The sequence below is a fragment of the Epithele typhae genome (genome assembly GCF_022376455.1).
Source record: "Epithele typhae strain CBS 203.58 chromosome Unknown BXZ73scaffold_5, whole genome shotgun sequence".
Classification (NCBI taxonomy): domain Eukaryota; kingdom Fungi; phylum Basidiomycota; class Agaricomycetes; order Polyporales; family Epitheliaceae; genus Epithele; species Epithele typhae.
Genome location: NW_025954196.1, coordinates 873,858 through 887,519, shown reverse-complemented (window position 1 = coordinate 887,519; position 13,662 = coordinate 873,858). Strand labels below are relative to the sequence as shown.

The 13,662-nt window shown below is 59.1% G+C and overlaps 4 protein-coding genes across 4 annotated transcripts; 2 read left to right on the top strand and 2 right to left on the bottom strand.

The window, feature by feature from the left end:
• Positions 1 to 831: 831 nt before the first annotated feature.
• BXZ73DRAFT_40879 (uncharacterized protein) lies at positions 832 to 3,236 on the top strand (the record flags this gene model as incomplete). Its single annotated transcript, XM_048018661.1, has 5 exons — positions 832 to 1,381; positions 1,409 to 1,479; positions 1,903 to 2,824; positions 2,883 to 3,081; positions 3,140 to 3,236. The coding sequence occupies 5 exons, from the start codon at positions 832 to 834 to the stop codon at positions 3,234 to 3,236; spliced, it is 1,839 nt and encodes a 612-aa protein (XP_047881672.1).
• A 238-nt stretch (positions 3,237 to 3,474) lies between these two features.
• On the bottom strand, positions 3,475 to 6,461 carry BXZ73DRAFT_88000 (glycoside hydrolase family 92 protein; the record flags this gene model as incomplete). Its single annotated transcript, XM_048024795.1, has 10 exons — positions 3,475 to 4,250; positions 4,298 to 4,433; positions 4,483 to 5,303; positions 5,375 to 5,442; positions 5,496 to 5,719; positions 5,778 to 5,884; positions 5,937 to 6,011; positions 6,076 to 6,115; positions 6,171 to 6,198; positions 6,274 to 6,461. 10 exons carry the CDS (start codon positions 6,459 to 6,461, stop codon positions 3,475 to 3,477), a joined length of 2,463 nt encoding a protein of 820 aa, XP_047881671.1.
• Positions 6,462 to 7,374: 913 nt separating this feature from the next.
• On the top strand, positions 7,375 to 9,999 carry BXZ73DRAFT_87999 (putative G-protein coupled receptor; the record flags this gene model as incomplete). Its single annotated transcript, XM_048024794.1, has 7 exons — positions 7,375 to 7,447; positions 8,124 to 8,972; positions 9,017 to 9,100; positions 9,167 to 9,206; positions 9,230 to 9,376; positions 9,439 to 9,589; positions 9,646 to 9,999. The coding sequence occupies 7 exons, from the start codon at positions 7,375 to 7,377 to the stop codon at positions 9,997 to 9,999; spliced, it is 1,698 nt and encodes a 565-aa protein (XP_047881670.1).
• Positions 10,000 to 11,117: 1,118 nt separating this feature from the next.
• BXZ73DRAFT_97823 (uncharacterized protein) lies at positions 11,118 to 12,830 on the bottom strand (the record flags this gene model as incomplete). Its single annotated transcript, XM_048027502.1, has 2 exons — positions 11,118 to 12,735; positions 12,793 to 12,830. 2 exons carry the CDS (start codon positions 12,828 to 12,830, stop codon positions 11,118 to 11,120), a joined length of 1,656 nt encoding a protein of 551 aa, XP_047881669.1.
• Between the last annotated feature and the right edge of the window lie 832 nt (positions 12,831 to 13,662).

The following is a 13,662-nucleotide window of genomic DNA, read 5'->3' as shown; positions in this document are numbered from 1 at the left end:
AGGGAGCGCCATTCGTTCCTTATTAAGCAAGTCGCGTCGGTGAGCCTTGTTTGTGCGCGCAAGGCTCAAGAAGTCTTGAGGATGAAGATACGTCAAGACCTGGATGGTAGGTTAGAAAGGGGACGTAAAGCGATGGAGATCACGGTGTCACCTCCAAGAATATATCCAACGGCAGAGCGAACAACCCATTATTTAGCTTTTCTTGAAGTTTTCTCCGACTTCGTGTCATCTTGAATTGAGCTGGTCCAAAAACTGGTCTGTGAGCCTTCGCAGTGCGATAGAATCCACGGAAGTGACACGTACCTTCGCCAGGGGTGGAGGTGGGTATGAGTTCGGATGTCATAGGGGAGCGCGAACTCATTGCGAGTTCGATCTTTGCTTTCTTGCGAGGAGGCATGACTTTTCGCGTGCAAGGTGAGTTGGGTGGTGGACGAGACCGAGGATGCGAGCTCAGACGGTCTTAACTACGGGCGATGTGCCACATTGTTCGAACCCCTGTCCTGCGGCATGAGTCGTCTAGGAGCGACCATTTCTATCTTTCACTGAAAGACTCCGGAAGTCGATCCCATCACAAGCCTCACAAGAGGACCACTGGGTGGGGGAGCTCAGGCATACTATGCGCTCCACCAAAAAAAAGACTCTGGAAGTCCATTGTTCTCGGCGTCTAGAGAGCGGCCCTCGCCCGGTCCGGGTCCGTGCGCATAGAGGCGCCGGGCGTGAGAATGGCGGGGGGAATTGGCGCACAGACTTTGTGTTCGCGCACGTCGACTTTGCCCCCGCCCTCATCGTCCTCTTCGCTCAGCACCTCTCGCGCCGCCCCGGGCATGCTCAATGGACAACATAGTCGCCATCGGCCTTGGGCTTGGCCTACGCGCGCTCATCGACATCGTCACCCAACACAACCATAGGGTCGATGGCTCGCTCGTCGGTCTCTGGGAGGGCGCTGTCCTCAGACACTTCATCACCAAATACCCCTCCACCATCGACCCCTACGCCGCCTATGCCTTCCGCCTCCTCGTCGACTTCCTCTGGACAAACAGCTATGTCCGGCTCTTCATCGTCTTGCTATGGACCTTCATGGGCATGCTCCTCACCGACGTTGGCATCGACATGGCTGCCGATCGACGCTTCCAAAGGCTCATGCGTTCTGTGCGCCACGCCGTCATCTACCCTTTACTCAGCCAAGTCTCGAGCTCGAGCCCAAGTCCTCGCCGATCATCCTCTTCCTCCGCCTCCGCCGCACCCTCCCGTGCACAATACTACCAGGTCCCACCCACCACCATCTCTACAGCCTCTACCCTCCGGAGCCCCGATGGCACTGCACGAAGCCCGCCCCTCACCCAACGCACACCCAGTGCTACCGAGGCATCTGTACCCCTCCGTTCCATCTCCTCCGCAAGTTCAGGAGTACCCCGTCGTCCAGCATTGCGCGTCCCAGGCGCGTTCGCGGGTTCGGAGACGGACACGTCTGCAGATCGTGTTTCGGGCGCAAGCGCAACATCCCCTCGCGAAGGATCAGTGACCTCGCACGGCACCTCAACTTCTCGCAGCCAAGGCTCCGTCAGCTGGTCCGAACCCCTCGTCTCTCATTCACGACCTTATACGCGCGAATTATCACGACCATTACGGACCACACCTCCGGCTAGCATACTCTCCATTCTTAGCCCCTCATCCTCCGTGACACCCCTCCCTGCTCCCGTCCTCTCTTCCCCAACTCTTTCCCCGCCTCTCACTGCGATACCCATTCCCGTCCCCATCCCGGTGCCCGTGCCTGTCACCGTCCCGGTCACTGCGCCTGATCCCAACCTCTTACCTCCAACTCCTCGCCCCGTCACTCCAGAGCTGGAGTATGTGTCGATTCCTACGATCCCCGACGGCATCGAGCGGATTGCCCCCGTCAAGCCCTCCACACCAAGTAGATCCGCCCCTACTGCGAAAAATCCCACCTCCAAGCCCTCGCAACCAACGCGAACATCTCAACCACCGAAATCGTCGAAGCCTCCCCCGCCCCCTTCTCCGTCCATCAACCGTGTCTTGTCCGACGACGAACGCAGCGTCGGTTCGAGGGGATCGGGTCTCACCACCCCCGTCACGAGTGACACCGAACGGCCCGCCGACGGGGTCTACAGTCCCGAGCCGGTCAAGTCAGGGCTCACCACCCCCGCGCACAGTCCGCCCCCGCGCCGCGGCCACGCCCTGCCCCCAGTCCGAGTCATCGACGAGGTGCTGCGCACGCATACCCCCAGCGTAGCCTCGCGCGACCCCTCCGATACCGCGCCGGTCCCGATCCCGATACGTTTCCAGGACTCGGACGACTCCGCTCAAGTCCGCGCCGCGCTTGCACGACCTGAACTCATCCCGGACATGCAGACGCCCCAGCCGAGCCCCGGGATAAACGCCCCCAATCAGTTCATCGCGGACGACAAGAAAGGGAAGCGGCGCTCGGGTGCCCGTGCATCCACCACGGATGCGGCCGCTGCCAACCGCGCAAGTGGGAGCCGCCTCAGCACGGAGCCGCCCCCCGCGTACGAGCGTACGCCTGGAGATGGCGAGGTGCAGCCCCCTGAGGAGCCCGATGACGACACCCCCGGGGCAAGTGTTCTCTCGGGCGACGGGGACCGTCAGAGGCTCCTTCAACGTGCAGAATCGCTTCGCACGGACGCGGACGTGGCGGACAAGCGGCGGGCGCAGCTCAGGAAGGAGCTTGAGACGGCAAAGAGGTCGCAGGACCACTGGGCGGCGTTCAGGTTGAAGCACGAGATGGCGCGGGCGGAGAAGGAGACGAAGGAGCTGCATGCGAAGGCTGCGAGGCGGTTCTATCGAGGTGCGTAGTCTTCTCCGTCCGGGTCCAGCGCGGGGTCTGATGGGACGCATATATCCAGCACACAACCTCAAGCCGGAGCCACAGACCATCGATGTGCACCGGCTGAAGGTTGCGGAGGCTATCGAGAAAGTTGAGCAGGCGTTGTACGACGCGATGGTCACGAAGACCCCCGAGTTGCGCATCATCACCGGCCGGGGCAACCACTCGAAGAACAGCATTCCTGCAATCAAGCTCGCCGTTATCGGCGCTATGGCTGAGTACGTTGATATGCGCTACTGCTGTATAATATCTGCTAACTAGTGTTTTATATTATAGCTACCGCATTGATATCATCACGGACCCAAATAACAGCGGAGTACTTATCGTACATCCCCCTCAGACTGCCGACCTTGGTGCTGGCCCATCAAGGTGAACGGACCCTTTAGACCCCATTGTGTATCCCCCGCTCTGCTTCTCATGCCCGTCTTTACGACTACTACGTGCTGGATGTCCTCGGTCATGTATCGGATTGCGATTGTGTAGTATTTGCCGTTTCTCTCGTGCCCCCTCGCTGTTACACTGTACGATCTGCTGCTATGCACCAATGCTATCTGACATCCACGCCTATAATCGTGTGCTTATACATCCAGGCCTTGGTCCAGTCTCCCTCGCTACCTCGCACTCGCGAACCCGCCGGTCGAGATCGACTCGGGCACGCTGTTGCCGCAGCTGTTGCCCTCGTCCTTGTCCGCGGTGACCTCGATGACGATCTCGCCGCCGATGCGGAAGGTGTCGTAGAAGTCGAAGTGGCAGCGGTTCGCGAGCTCGACGCCGTTCACGGAGACGCTCTTGACGTAGGCCGCCGCGCCATCGGGGATCGGGTTCGCGACCGACTTGGGATCGAAGCCGCGCGTGGTGACCGTCGTGGACGTGTTGAGGTACGAGTTGTGGATCGTGTACGAGGGCGTGAAGGGCGAAAGGACGAGGTACTGGGACGTGGACGGGACGGGGTAGAGCCCGAGCAGGTGGAAGACGAGCAGGGTCGCCATCGCCGCCTGGTCGTCGTTGCCCGGGAGCCCGGCGGGGGTGATGTCGAAGTTGGTGAAGACGACCTCGCGGACGCGGTCGACGGACTTGGCCGGCTGGTCCACGTAGTGGTACCCGATCGGCGTCTGGAACGAGGGCTCGTTCCCGGCGAGGTAGTAGCCGGCGTCGAAGAAGTGGTCGAGGCGCTTGACGAACGTCGCGTTTCCGCCCATGAGCCCGACGAGGTGCGCGGTGTCGTGGGGGGCGAACCAGGAGTACTCCCAGGAGGAGGACTCGTAGAAGCCGACGTTGTTGTCGCCCTGGAGGGAGCACTCGCGGTTCTGGTCCGTGTCCACTGGAGAGCAGTCGACGGGGGAGGTGTTGGCGAAGCTGCCATTGGTGCGGCGCTTCTGCGAGAAACCTGTGGCAGTGTGAGCACAGGTAATGCAGGCCATAGAAGAGACGTACCCTTGAAACCGTCAGACTCGACCGTCGGGTCCCATACGTTGCGGTAAAACAGGGAGCGGTTCGTGTACTTGGCGACGTCGTCCGTCTTGCCCAGGAGGAGCGCAACATTGCGGACTGCGAAGTCCTCAAAAGCGTACTGAAGCACAATCAGTGACTGAGAAGCCAGTGTGGAAATTGGGCGTTACCTCAAGCGTACGGCTCCCCTCGCGGGTTTGACGACCAACGCTGTCGGGATCCAAGACGGCGTACGGTACATACCCGTACTCCTTGTACACGTTCACCTGTCTCCCGAGCGTGTTCCACTCCGGAGGGTTGGTCTCCGCGTCCGCGAGCATCGCTTCGTACAGCTCGTTCAAGTCGATTCCAAGCGCGGCCGCCTCGTTGTGATAAAGCATCGCGAACTGTGCGACGATGTTGTCCGCCGATGAGCCACCCTGCGTCCACCCGGGCACGTTGTTCGCGCGGCATTCGGGCATCCAGCCGAGCTTGCGCCAGCCGTCGATGTAGTTGTCGACGATCTCCGCGAACTCGACGGGGGAGTGGAGGGACATGAGTGGATAGAAGGTCCGGAAGGTGTCCCAACTGCAGTACAGCGAGTCGAAGTAGGGGTGGGTCGTGCCCGCGAACGGCCCTTGGGTCTCTCCCGTCGCGTTGTTGGGCGTGAGTGACGCGCGATAGAGCGAAGAGTATAGGAGCTCCGTTACGTTCGCCGGGGTGTTTGCAAGGTCGATAGCGATCTTGCCGAGCTTCTCGTTCCAGAGCGCCTTGGACTGCGCCATGATATCGTCGAAGGTCGCGTCACCGACCTCGCTCTCGGCGTTGGCGCAAGCCTGGTCAGGCGAAACGAAGGAGATGCCGACGCGAATGATGATCTCGCGCTCGGTTGGCTCGAAGGAGAATAGTGCACCGGACTCGTAAACACCGCCAATGAGGTTGCGTGTCAAGTTGAGCGATGTAAGACCCAGGCCCTTTGCATCAAAGTTTTCGCTGTATGCACAAATAAGTACTCAGAGGACGACATATCAAGGAAGGACGACTAACTTGGTGTATCCAGTCCATACACCGTATTCACTCAACTTTTGCGTGCCCCATTGAGCAGATCATAGCATGCGAATGCCTGGTAGCTGTAGATACCGGGCCCGAAACTAAACACGGAATCATAAGAACCACAGCACGACGCCAACAACGATGTACTCGCCTGGAACCCCATCGTCCGCCAAGAGTGATCCGGCCCGCCTCAGGATCAATCTCCATATGACCCCCCATGTACGACGCGGGAAGATCGTTGGCGAGGTCGAGGACGAAATAGGGCTTCTCTTTCCCAGGGAAGGTGAACCGCTCCAGGCCCGCACGACGCGTCGAGGTGGCCTCCATCTTGATGTTATTGTCGAGAGTCTGTGTGAAGTATCCTGGAGAGCCATCCTAGTAATACGCGAAACGGTAAGTCTCGACTTGAGGTATGAGAGGAAATGGATCCCACGTCGGTGTGGTTTTTCCTGAATCGCTCACGCTCAGCAAGGGTCACGTTGCACGAGTTGAATCCGTCGGGGCAAAACATTGGCATAATCTCAAAGTTTCCATATGTACCTGCACAAGCATGAAATCTATTGTCCGCACGGCACGAGTGAGCCGGACTTACCGAGGGAAGAACCCGTGCCACTATCGTGCATGGGACTTAGACCCCGAATGGTCTGGGTCGGATCGGTGATGTAGCCTGGCATGGAACGCCGCCGGTTCAGCACGGAGAGTTTGGGAAAGAAGTTTCCACGAGCACGGACCGGCAGGAGCATATCCCGTTAAATCCGTCGAGAACTTTACCTGCAAGACGCCCATATGTTAACGAGCAACAAGGGGAACCCCGAGGGTCACGCACCATTCCGAATGGCACAGATGCACCGGGGCTAACAGACGGATGTCGCGAAAGACGCAAGTTGTCAGCGCGGCGATTCTCAGAAGTGGAAGAACATCGAGCTTACCAGACATCGCCGTCGTTGTCCGTACCAATGAAGACGTTTACAAACTTGGTGTAGTCGACAACCGTAGAATTGGACTCCCCAGCCGCCTTGATAGCGACAGAGATGCGCTTTTGCAGCTGAGGCGTAGGTTGCGCGTGCACAAGCCCAGTGAAGGCGGCGACGAGACCCCAGAGAGCTAACGGAGCCATGGAGGTCGGCGTCGAAGGCGCGGGCGACGAATGGAAGGACGAGGGCCGACGAAATGCAGGCAGACCGCGGAGGAGCCGACGCTTTTCCGCCCCACCTTATGTATGTACCCCCGCCGTCGCCGCCACACGACCCAGGGTCTGGTCTGCAATGGAACGATACGCGATGTCGCGAAGATGGGGGTGAGCACATGCGACGTGCAGGAAACGCGGAGCGCTGTGTCCCCGTGATGAGCGTGTCGCGCTGTAACGGAGGTGCCGGTACGCGTGGACAGAGAATGGCGGGGAACGCGACCGGAGAAGCAGCGCCAACGTACCGTCGGACTGCGCCGCCGGCTTCTCTACCGTCATCAGAAGCGAGCACGACCACGCTCATGTTCTCGATAATGCAGGTGACATACGGTCGCGTGATGGCGCAACCGCCGCCGACTACTTTATATCATCAGAAGCCGCTCAACGCGCATGTGCAGCAGGGCCGCTATAAATGCACTCACATAACGCATATCACCCTAGGTGCGCCGTGCGGGGGCCCGTCCTCCTCATCCTTATCTCCCCTTCCTGAGCCCTCCCTCGAGGATTCGCATCGTCGCCCCCCAAACTAGACCGATCCCTGGCTCACCCCAAAACGCACGCTCCTCCTCGGATATAGGCCCCAGGACGAAGTTGGAGACGTCAGATCGGTCGTGGCTGCCGTGACCTCTACCCACACCCAAGCGAAGACGGTGAAAGTTCGCATTGTTGCCTAAAGCGCCGATGATGCTTCGTACGCCGTTGTGACCACCGGCCGAGCCAGCGAATTTCGGTGACACGGCACGTGGTTTGTGATCTAGAGAGTCGTGCAGGACTATCAAGCGGTCGGGATTGATGGCCGTGCGACGCAATGTCTGGACAACTGGTGGCCCAGAGATGTTCATCAATGCCTCTGCAGTGCGAGGTCAGAGAAGAAGGCGAGGAAGGCGGTCGGATGATGCTCACTCGGTTTGAACAGGGTGAGTTTGAATGTCTCCTTTCCTACTGTGATGTCTCCTGTACCTATATGCCCTAGCCGTTCGGAATGCAAAGGTATTGACAAACGTGATGCCAGCCCGTCTATCACGTAATGACCGAGACTGGTGATGCAAAGCCTCAGCCCATGGGGAGCACACAAATAGCAGCTGCCGTACCTATGTTTTGTCAGCGGGTGCGTGATGTTTCCCAGTCCAGCTACGAGATAGTGGTTGGCCATGCTGCCAGGAGTGGCTTGTCAGAGTATGCCAAGAGTCGACAGATGAATGTGGCGTACTCGGGAGATTTCTTGGAATCCCACCAAGTGGTAGCTGTATGCGGCCAAAAACGCGGCCAAGGACACAAAAATCGACAGATGTGTGATACACGAAGAAAGGCGCGAGGGAGGGATGGGTGCGAATGGAGGAAAACGAAGAGGTGAGACGCGTTCAGGGCAGAGACGCACGATGAGACGCGATCACATGCGTGCTGACATAATCGCATGGGGCCGACACCCGCCGCGGGGCTGTCGCCGGGTTTCATGCATGCACGGCTCCTCTTAAACCGCATGTATAGCCTCCCGCACATGCCATAGTCCCTCTGAGGCTCAGGTCCCCTTTCCTCTTCTTCTCCCCGACATCCATCCCCATGGGCAAAACCGCGACCACCACTGCTGTCCAGGAGCACCTATCCGACCCCCGCAGCCCCAGGTCCGCCCTCGGCGCAGACTCTCCTCCGGACGGTATGCCCTCTCCCAGCCATGTCACCAGCTGCCCCACTCCGTCGAGGCCCTCGACCTGTCGCTTGCTTCGCTCGCCCCTACCCTAGCATCTCTCCGCCTCCACGTCCTCTCCTACCTCGCCGATCTCGAGAACCGCCTCGCGCTCCTCGAAGCACCCATCACGGCCGAGTCGCTGGTAGCCAAGGGCGAGACGACCATTGAAGATGCTCGCGCATGGGCCCGCGACGGGCTTGACATGCTCCGGTCCATCCGCGAAGACGTCTGTGCCCACATCCCGGAACTCACACTCGAGGGCGTCGAAGACATGGTCGCCGCGCACATCCCGGAAGGTCCCTCATTCGCCGAGATGCGAGCCCACCTCCCAGACGTCCCGGATGTCGTCCGTTCCCATCTTCCCGACTTCACCCTCTCCGATGTCCGCTCACGACTAGATGATGTCCGCTCCCGCTTCTCCGACATAGACTTCCAGAGACCGCTCAGCTTCGTCCCCACCCTCTCGTCCCGTCTGCAATCCCTCCAGGCGCATCTGTCTGCTACCGAGTTCTCCTCAAGCACGTTGGCCCCCGCTCCATTCCCCCCCAGTGCGACGCTTTCGTCTCTCCTGGACAAAGTGCTCTCCTCCGATCTCTTGGCTGAAATCTCATCGGATATCCGAAGCGGAGAGGAAACGTTGGAGAAGGCGGCCATAGAGGTTGCACGTGCGATGAAGCGGTCTCTCGACGGGCTCCGTCTCATCGAGTATGTCGACCTCCCGGAGCAGTGGCGAAACAACCAATTCGTCCAGGGAGGTTATCGGTGAGCAACGTGCGCCCCTCTCTTTCCACGTTGATAGCCAACCCCTTCTATCTGCAGGTTCATCCCGCTCCACAATGGCCCCGGATTGTCCTCTCGCTTTTTGCTCTCCACAACGAGACCCGTGAGTAGCCGTGATCTCCTTGATGCCCAGCAGTTCGCGACGATGGTCACTGATCACGATCAACAGTCAATATCCACACGCATTTGATACCCTTTTTATTATGGTCGTCCGCATGGTTCTCTTCCTCAGTCGACTTCATGAACCGGCACAGGTGGTGTTTGGGGCATTTGCACTCCTGTGCCTTTTCACGAGCTCGCTATGGCATACCATGGCCGGTTGCGCACACCCGCAAGGTATGGAGCTCTGCGCGCGAGTCGACTATGTGGGGATTGGCTGGTACGTCCTGTACCTGATTTTCATCAGGGTGCGCGCTGATCCTGATTTTCCCCTGGATGCAGGCTCATCAGCGCGAGTGTGGGCACGGTCGTCTATTACGGCTTCCAGTGTCAACATACTCTGCGCGATGCGTTTTTGCTCCTATGTTTGGCTATTGGTGTCTCCGGCAGTATATTCCCTTTCTGCGATTGGTTTAACCAGCGCGAGTACAAGGTACGTATGTTTGCGATCACCCTTTGGAAGATACGTGATGGTATTTTCCTCATCAGAACTGGCGTATCGCGTTCTTCCTCTCCCTCGCGTTCAGCAGCCTTGCCCCGATCATCACCCTCGCCTATCTCCACTCCCCACGCGGAGCCGCCAGCTTTATCGCGCCTATCGCGCCATCCTTCCTCTCCTACATTATCGGCCTGGTGTTCTACGCCACACACTTTCCCGAATGTGTCTTGGCCCACCGTTGGCCAGCCCTCCGCGCAAACGTGCTCGACTGGCTCGGCGGCGGGTCGCACGCAATCTGGCACGTTTGCATCGTCGCCGCGATTGCACTCCACCGACGAGGGATGGTGGGGATGCGTGGCGGGATCGGGGACGGCTGCGCGTGGCGGAGTGGTTGGGAGCCTTAATTGGGTAAATATGGCACTTTGGACGAACTTAATAACATAGATCTCGGCCTCAGCACAATTGTGAAGTCAGCAATATTTGCAACAAGTTAGCTTGCGCTGCACACGAGTTCGAGGACCTGGTCACACTCACTATGGCATCGTTCTATAGCGTATGCGATGCCCGCAGCTTGCGATTCCCGGAGCCCTCGACCACCGCTATCTTGACTCCCCAAGTACCTTTCAAGTTCAACTGGAGCGATCTATAGATTGCCAGCTCGAGACGCTCCTGTCAGAGGCCTGGCGGACGAGGCGACTACAGTCACAGAGAATTACGCCGGTGGGCATACCTCAGCCCGTTGAGTCTCCGGTCAACGCACTTCATCTCCCGGATGTCGTCGAGACGTGCAAGCTCGACCCGAGCACCACGACGTGGCGACATGAATGCCACGCATGTGCGCCTGCGTTGCAGACTCTGCGCGAAATCTGGCGAGGAGAAGCAGGTGTTCACGTGGGAGGCGCGGTACGCCCCTCTGCCTCCCTGAGCTACTGCTGGCTTGAACTAATCAATAAACTACAACAGATATTCCACGCATGGGTCGAGCGTCCGTTGTGCGTGGGACACGTCGCCGCCGCCGCTGCCGCTCGCGTGCTGGAAGACCCGGATGCGAAAGGGAACACGGAGGAGTGCACATACTACGATTGCTCGTGGTACGTTCAGCACGACAGTGAGAGTATCGACCGCATCCTCTATCACTTGACGCAAGGGTATGTTCTATACCGCGGTTTTGGTTCTACCCAGTGTCCGACTAACTCGGACGTACAGGCATTACCACCCAGGCGGGCAAGTCGGTGTTGGTTACCTGCAGAAAAGCTCACGACCACAGATCTGGATGTACTCCGCACCGTTAGCGAATGACCCAGAAACGAAGGCGGAAGGCGGGGGCCGAGGCTGTGCGCGTGTTCTTTGCGCGGAGCGTGTTGCAGTGAAGAGTCTGTTTTTGCTCTGTGGACCATACACCGTCGCCCTTCTGTCAACTACGATTGGTCGTCACTCTACACTCGTGAGGAGAAGATCTTACAACAGGTGTAATGTACATAGTTGACCGGAGTCGCCATAAGTATGAACATACGAGCAAAGGCTAAAGCTCGTAGGTAAAGTCCATCACCGCAATGGTTCCATCGACGAGACCCCGGAGATCCTCACCGTTCTCTACGCCCACCTTGTCCGGGTGGCACCAGCCGACACGCCGTGTCTCCCACCCAAACCGCCCCGCGGTCGTGCTCCACGCCTCCGCGCCCCACCGCAGCTCGTCGAGACGCATACCGAGCGCGGACCGCCGCTCGAGCGCGCCCACGATCGTCGCGCGGTGCACCGCGAGCGCCGCCCTCCCTCCTCCTCCCAGCCGTCTGCGCGCATCGCCAGCGCGCACCAGAGGGCGTACCCCGGCGCACCCGGGGTCGAGGCGACCGGGAACGACACGGTGAGCTTGCGCAGCGCGGGGCAGCACGGCGGCGCGCCGGCGGCGCGAGGGCCTGCAGCAGTGCGTCGCACCAGGGCCCGTTGAGCGAGAGGGCGTGAGGGACGGGAACGCGCGGAGGAGGACGGTCGCCTGGCTGAGTGCGTCGTCCGCGTCGTGCATGGGGGAGACGGAGAGGTCCGCGGGCGGGACTGGCGCAGTCATCGCCGCGATCAGCGGCAGGAGGAGGGGGAGGAGGGTGCGGCGGTCCGCTGCGAACTGAATGTAGATCACGCCGTTCGTCTGCGACGGCCCGACCCTCAGCTTGTGGCTTCCGCATGGGCTTAAAATTTTCGAAGTCGATGCCACGGTGAACACAGAGCCAGAGAGAGGCTGGGTTAGACCTTGTGCCCCAACGTCTGGGTTCTTGAGGAGCTCGTCCCATTGCGCGCTGCTGTCGGGTAGTGCGTTGGTGAGGGAGAAGATGCGATGGAGGGCTGAAGGGGCTGAAAGTAGTCTCGAGAACGCGACGCATGTGCTGGGACCGGCACACACGAGCAGGGTCTGCAATGACGGAAGCGTGACCTTTCTGCGGGTACTCCAGTCGACCTCGGGGTCCCATCCCGGCGGCGAGAGGTTTTTATACAGTTCCCGCAAAGGGAGTGGCAAGTTCAACACAAGGCTCTCGACTCTTGTACACTTTTCCAATGCGGCCACGAGGCGTTCGCCCTGGTTCCCCAAGGCAGATACCTCTGGAGGCCTAAAGAGCGGTTTGTCGATGCGTACTTCGAGCAACGTAGGGCGGACCAGATACGGGAGGAAGTCGAGAGGGACGCCCGACAAAACGCGAAGGACAGGAAACTCGACTTGTTCGAGTGTGTGGAACGAGAAATCCTCTGGGTCGTAATTGTACAGAAACTCGACGGGATCCGGCGGCACGATAGACAGCATCTCGAGGCTTGAGACCCTGTAGGCTTTGATAAAACCGTACAGCACAACGACGGTATCGACGCTGGTAATGTGGACCGAGAGGTGGACGATTCTGCTTGCATGGCGTCCCAAGGCCGGACTGACTGGTCCAGTGGGCATGCCCTGGTTCAACTGGAGATGGAGTGGGGTGGCCTTCGACCATTGCAAGACGGCAGTGGTGTACTCGAGACGATTTGTGTGCTGTGTCTCGAGGTCCTTGTCCATGTATAACCGAAGGTCGGATAGGGGCCCGACAGAAGAGCCAGCGACGGCAGCCCACAAGCACGGGGTGTCCAGAGCGACGAGCGCCAGGTACGGCAGACGTGCGCAACTACGAGTGGGCGGGGATGTCCGCTGTGGCGTGCTGTAAAAAGATCTCGGCGAGCACCTCGGGAGGGAGGGAGCGGTGAATTGGAGCAATGGCATTATGGAACGTGACGAGGATTCGACGAGCTGACGGCACTGGTTGATGCGGGAGAGAGCCCACACCTGTGCTTCACTGACAGAGAGACCGGCAAGCTGAGCGCATTCAGAGGGTGGCATTCGGTCCACCACTGAGGGCCATGGACTTGCCGCTATGGTGTCCGTCGTTGAGGGTGCGCAGTTCAGACCCTGTGCGCTGTGCTGCAATGAGACATTGATTTACGTTGATGGATTACAGACAATGGCTCAAGAGCATACCTGCCCCGGTCTGAAGCGACCTCTTCGTCCATTTTGCCACCGTCGATTCTTTCAGCCTCCTAATTCCGTCTTGCAGAAACTTGGGCATTGGCGCAAGGAAGAGATGATGAGCAGCCCGTAACGACGACATGATGGAGGCTTCATTTAGCTCTGGAAAGGGGCGACAGCCAACCTCCTGTGGGCAGGAGGAGGCAATTTGGTGCAAATACAGGTCAGGTCATAGAATATGGGATGCCTAGGGAGACTAAGGTCAGGTTGATCAGAGACTCGGATTTGGTGACATTAGACGCGGCGCCGATTCTGGCCCGGCCCGGACCGACAGCGCCAGCTTTACGAGCCTCGATATCAACGTTCAATGTAATTACGTTCAACTGACATCAAGTACCTGAAGGATCGCCGACTTGATTCATCCGACGCGTCTTGCGAAAGTATCTTGAACGACCTCCATTATGCGGAGCTACGCAGTAGACACCCGAAGGGCGTTCGAGCGACAAGAAACGAACGGCAGAACCATGTAAAATACAAAGCGCGGACCTCCAGGGGTACAGACAACACGGCTCCAGACCAGTGTGCAACG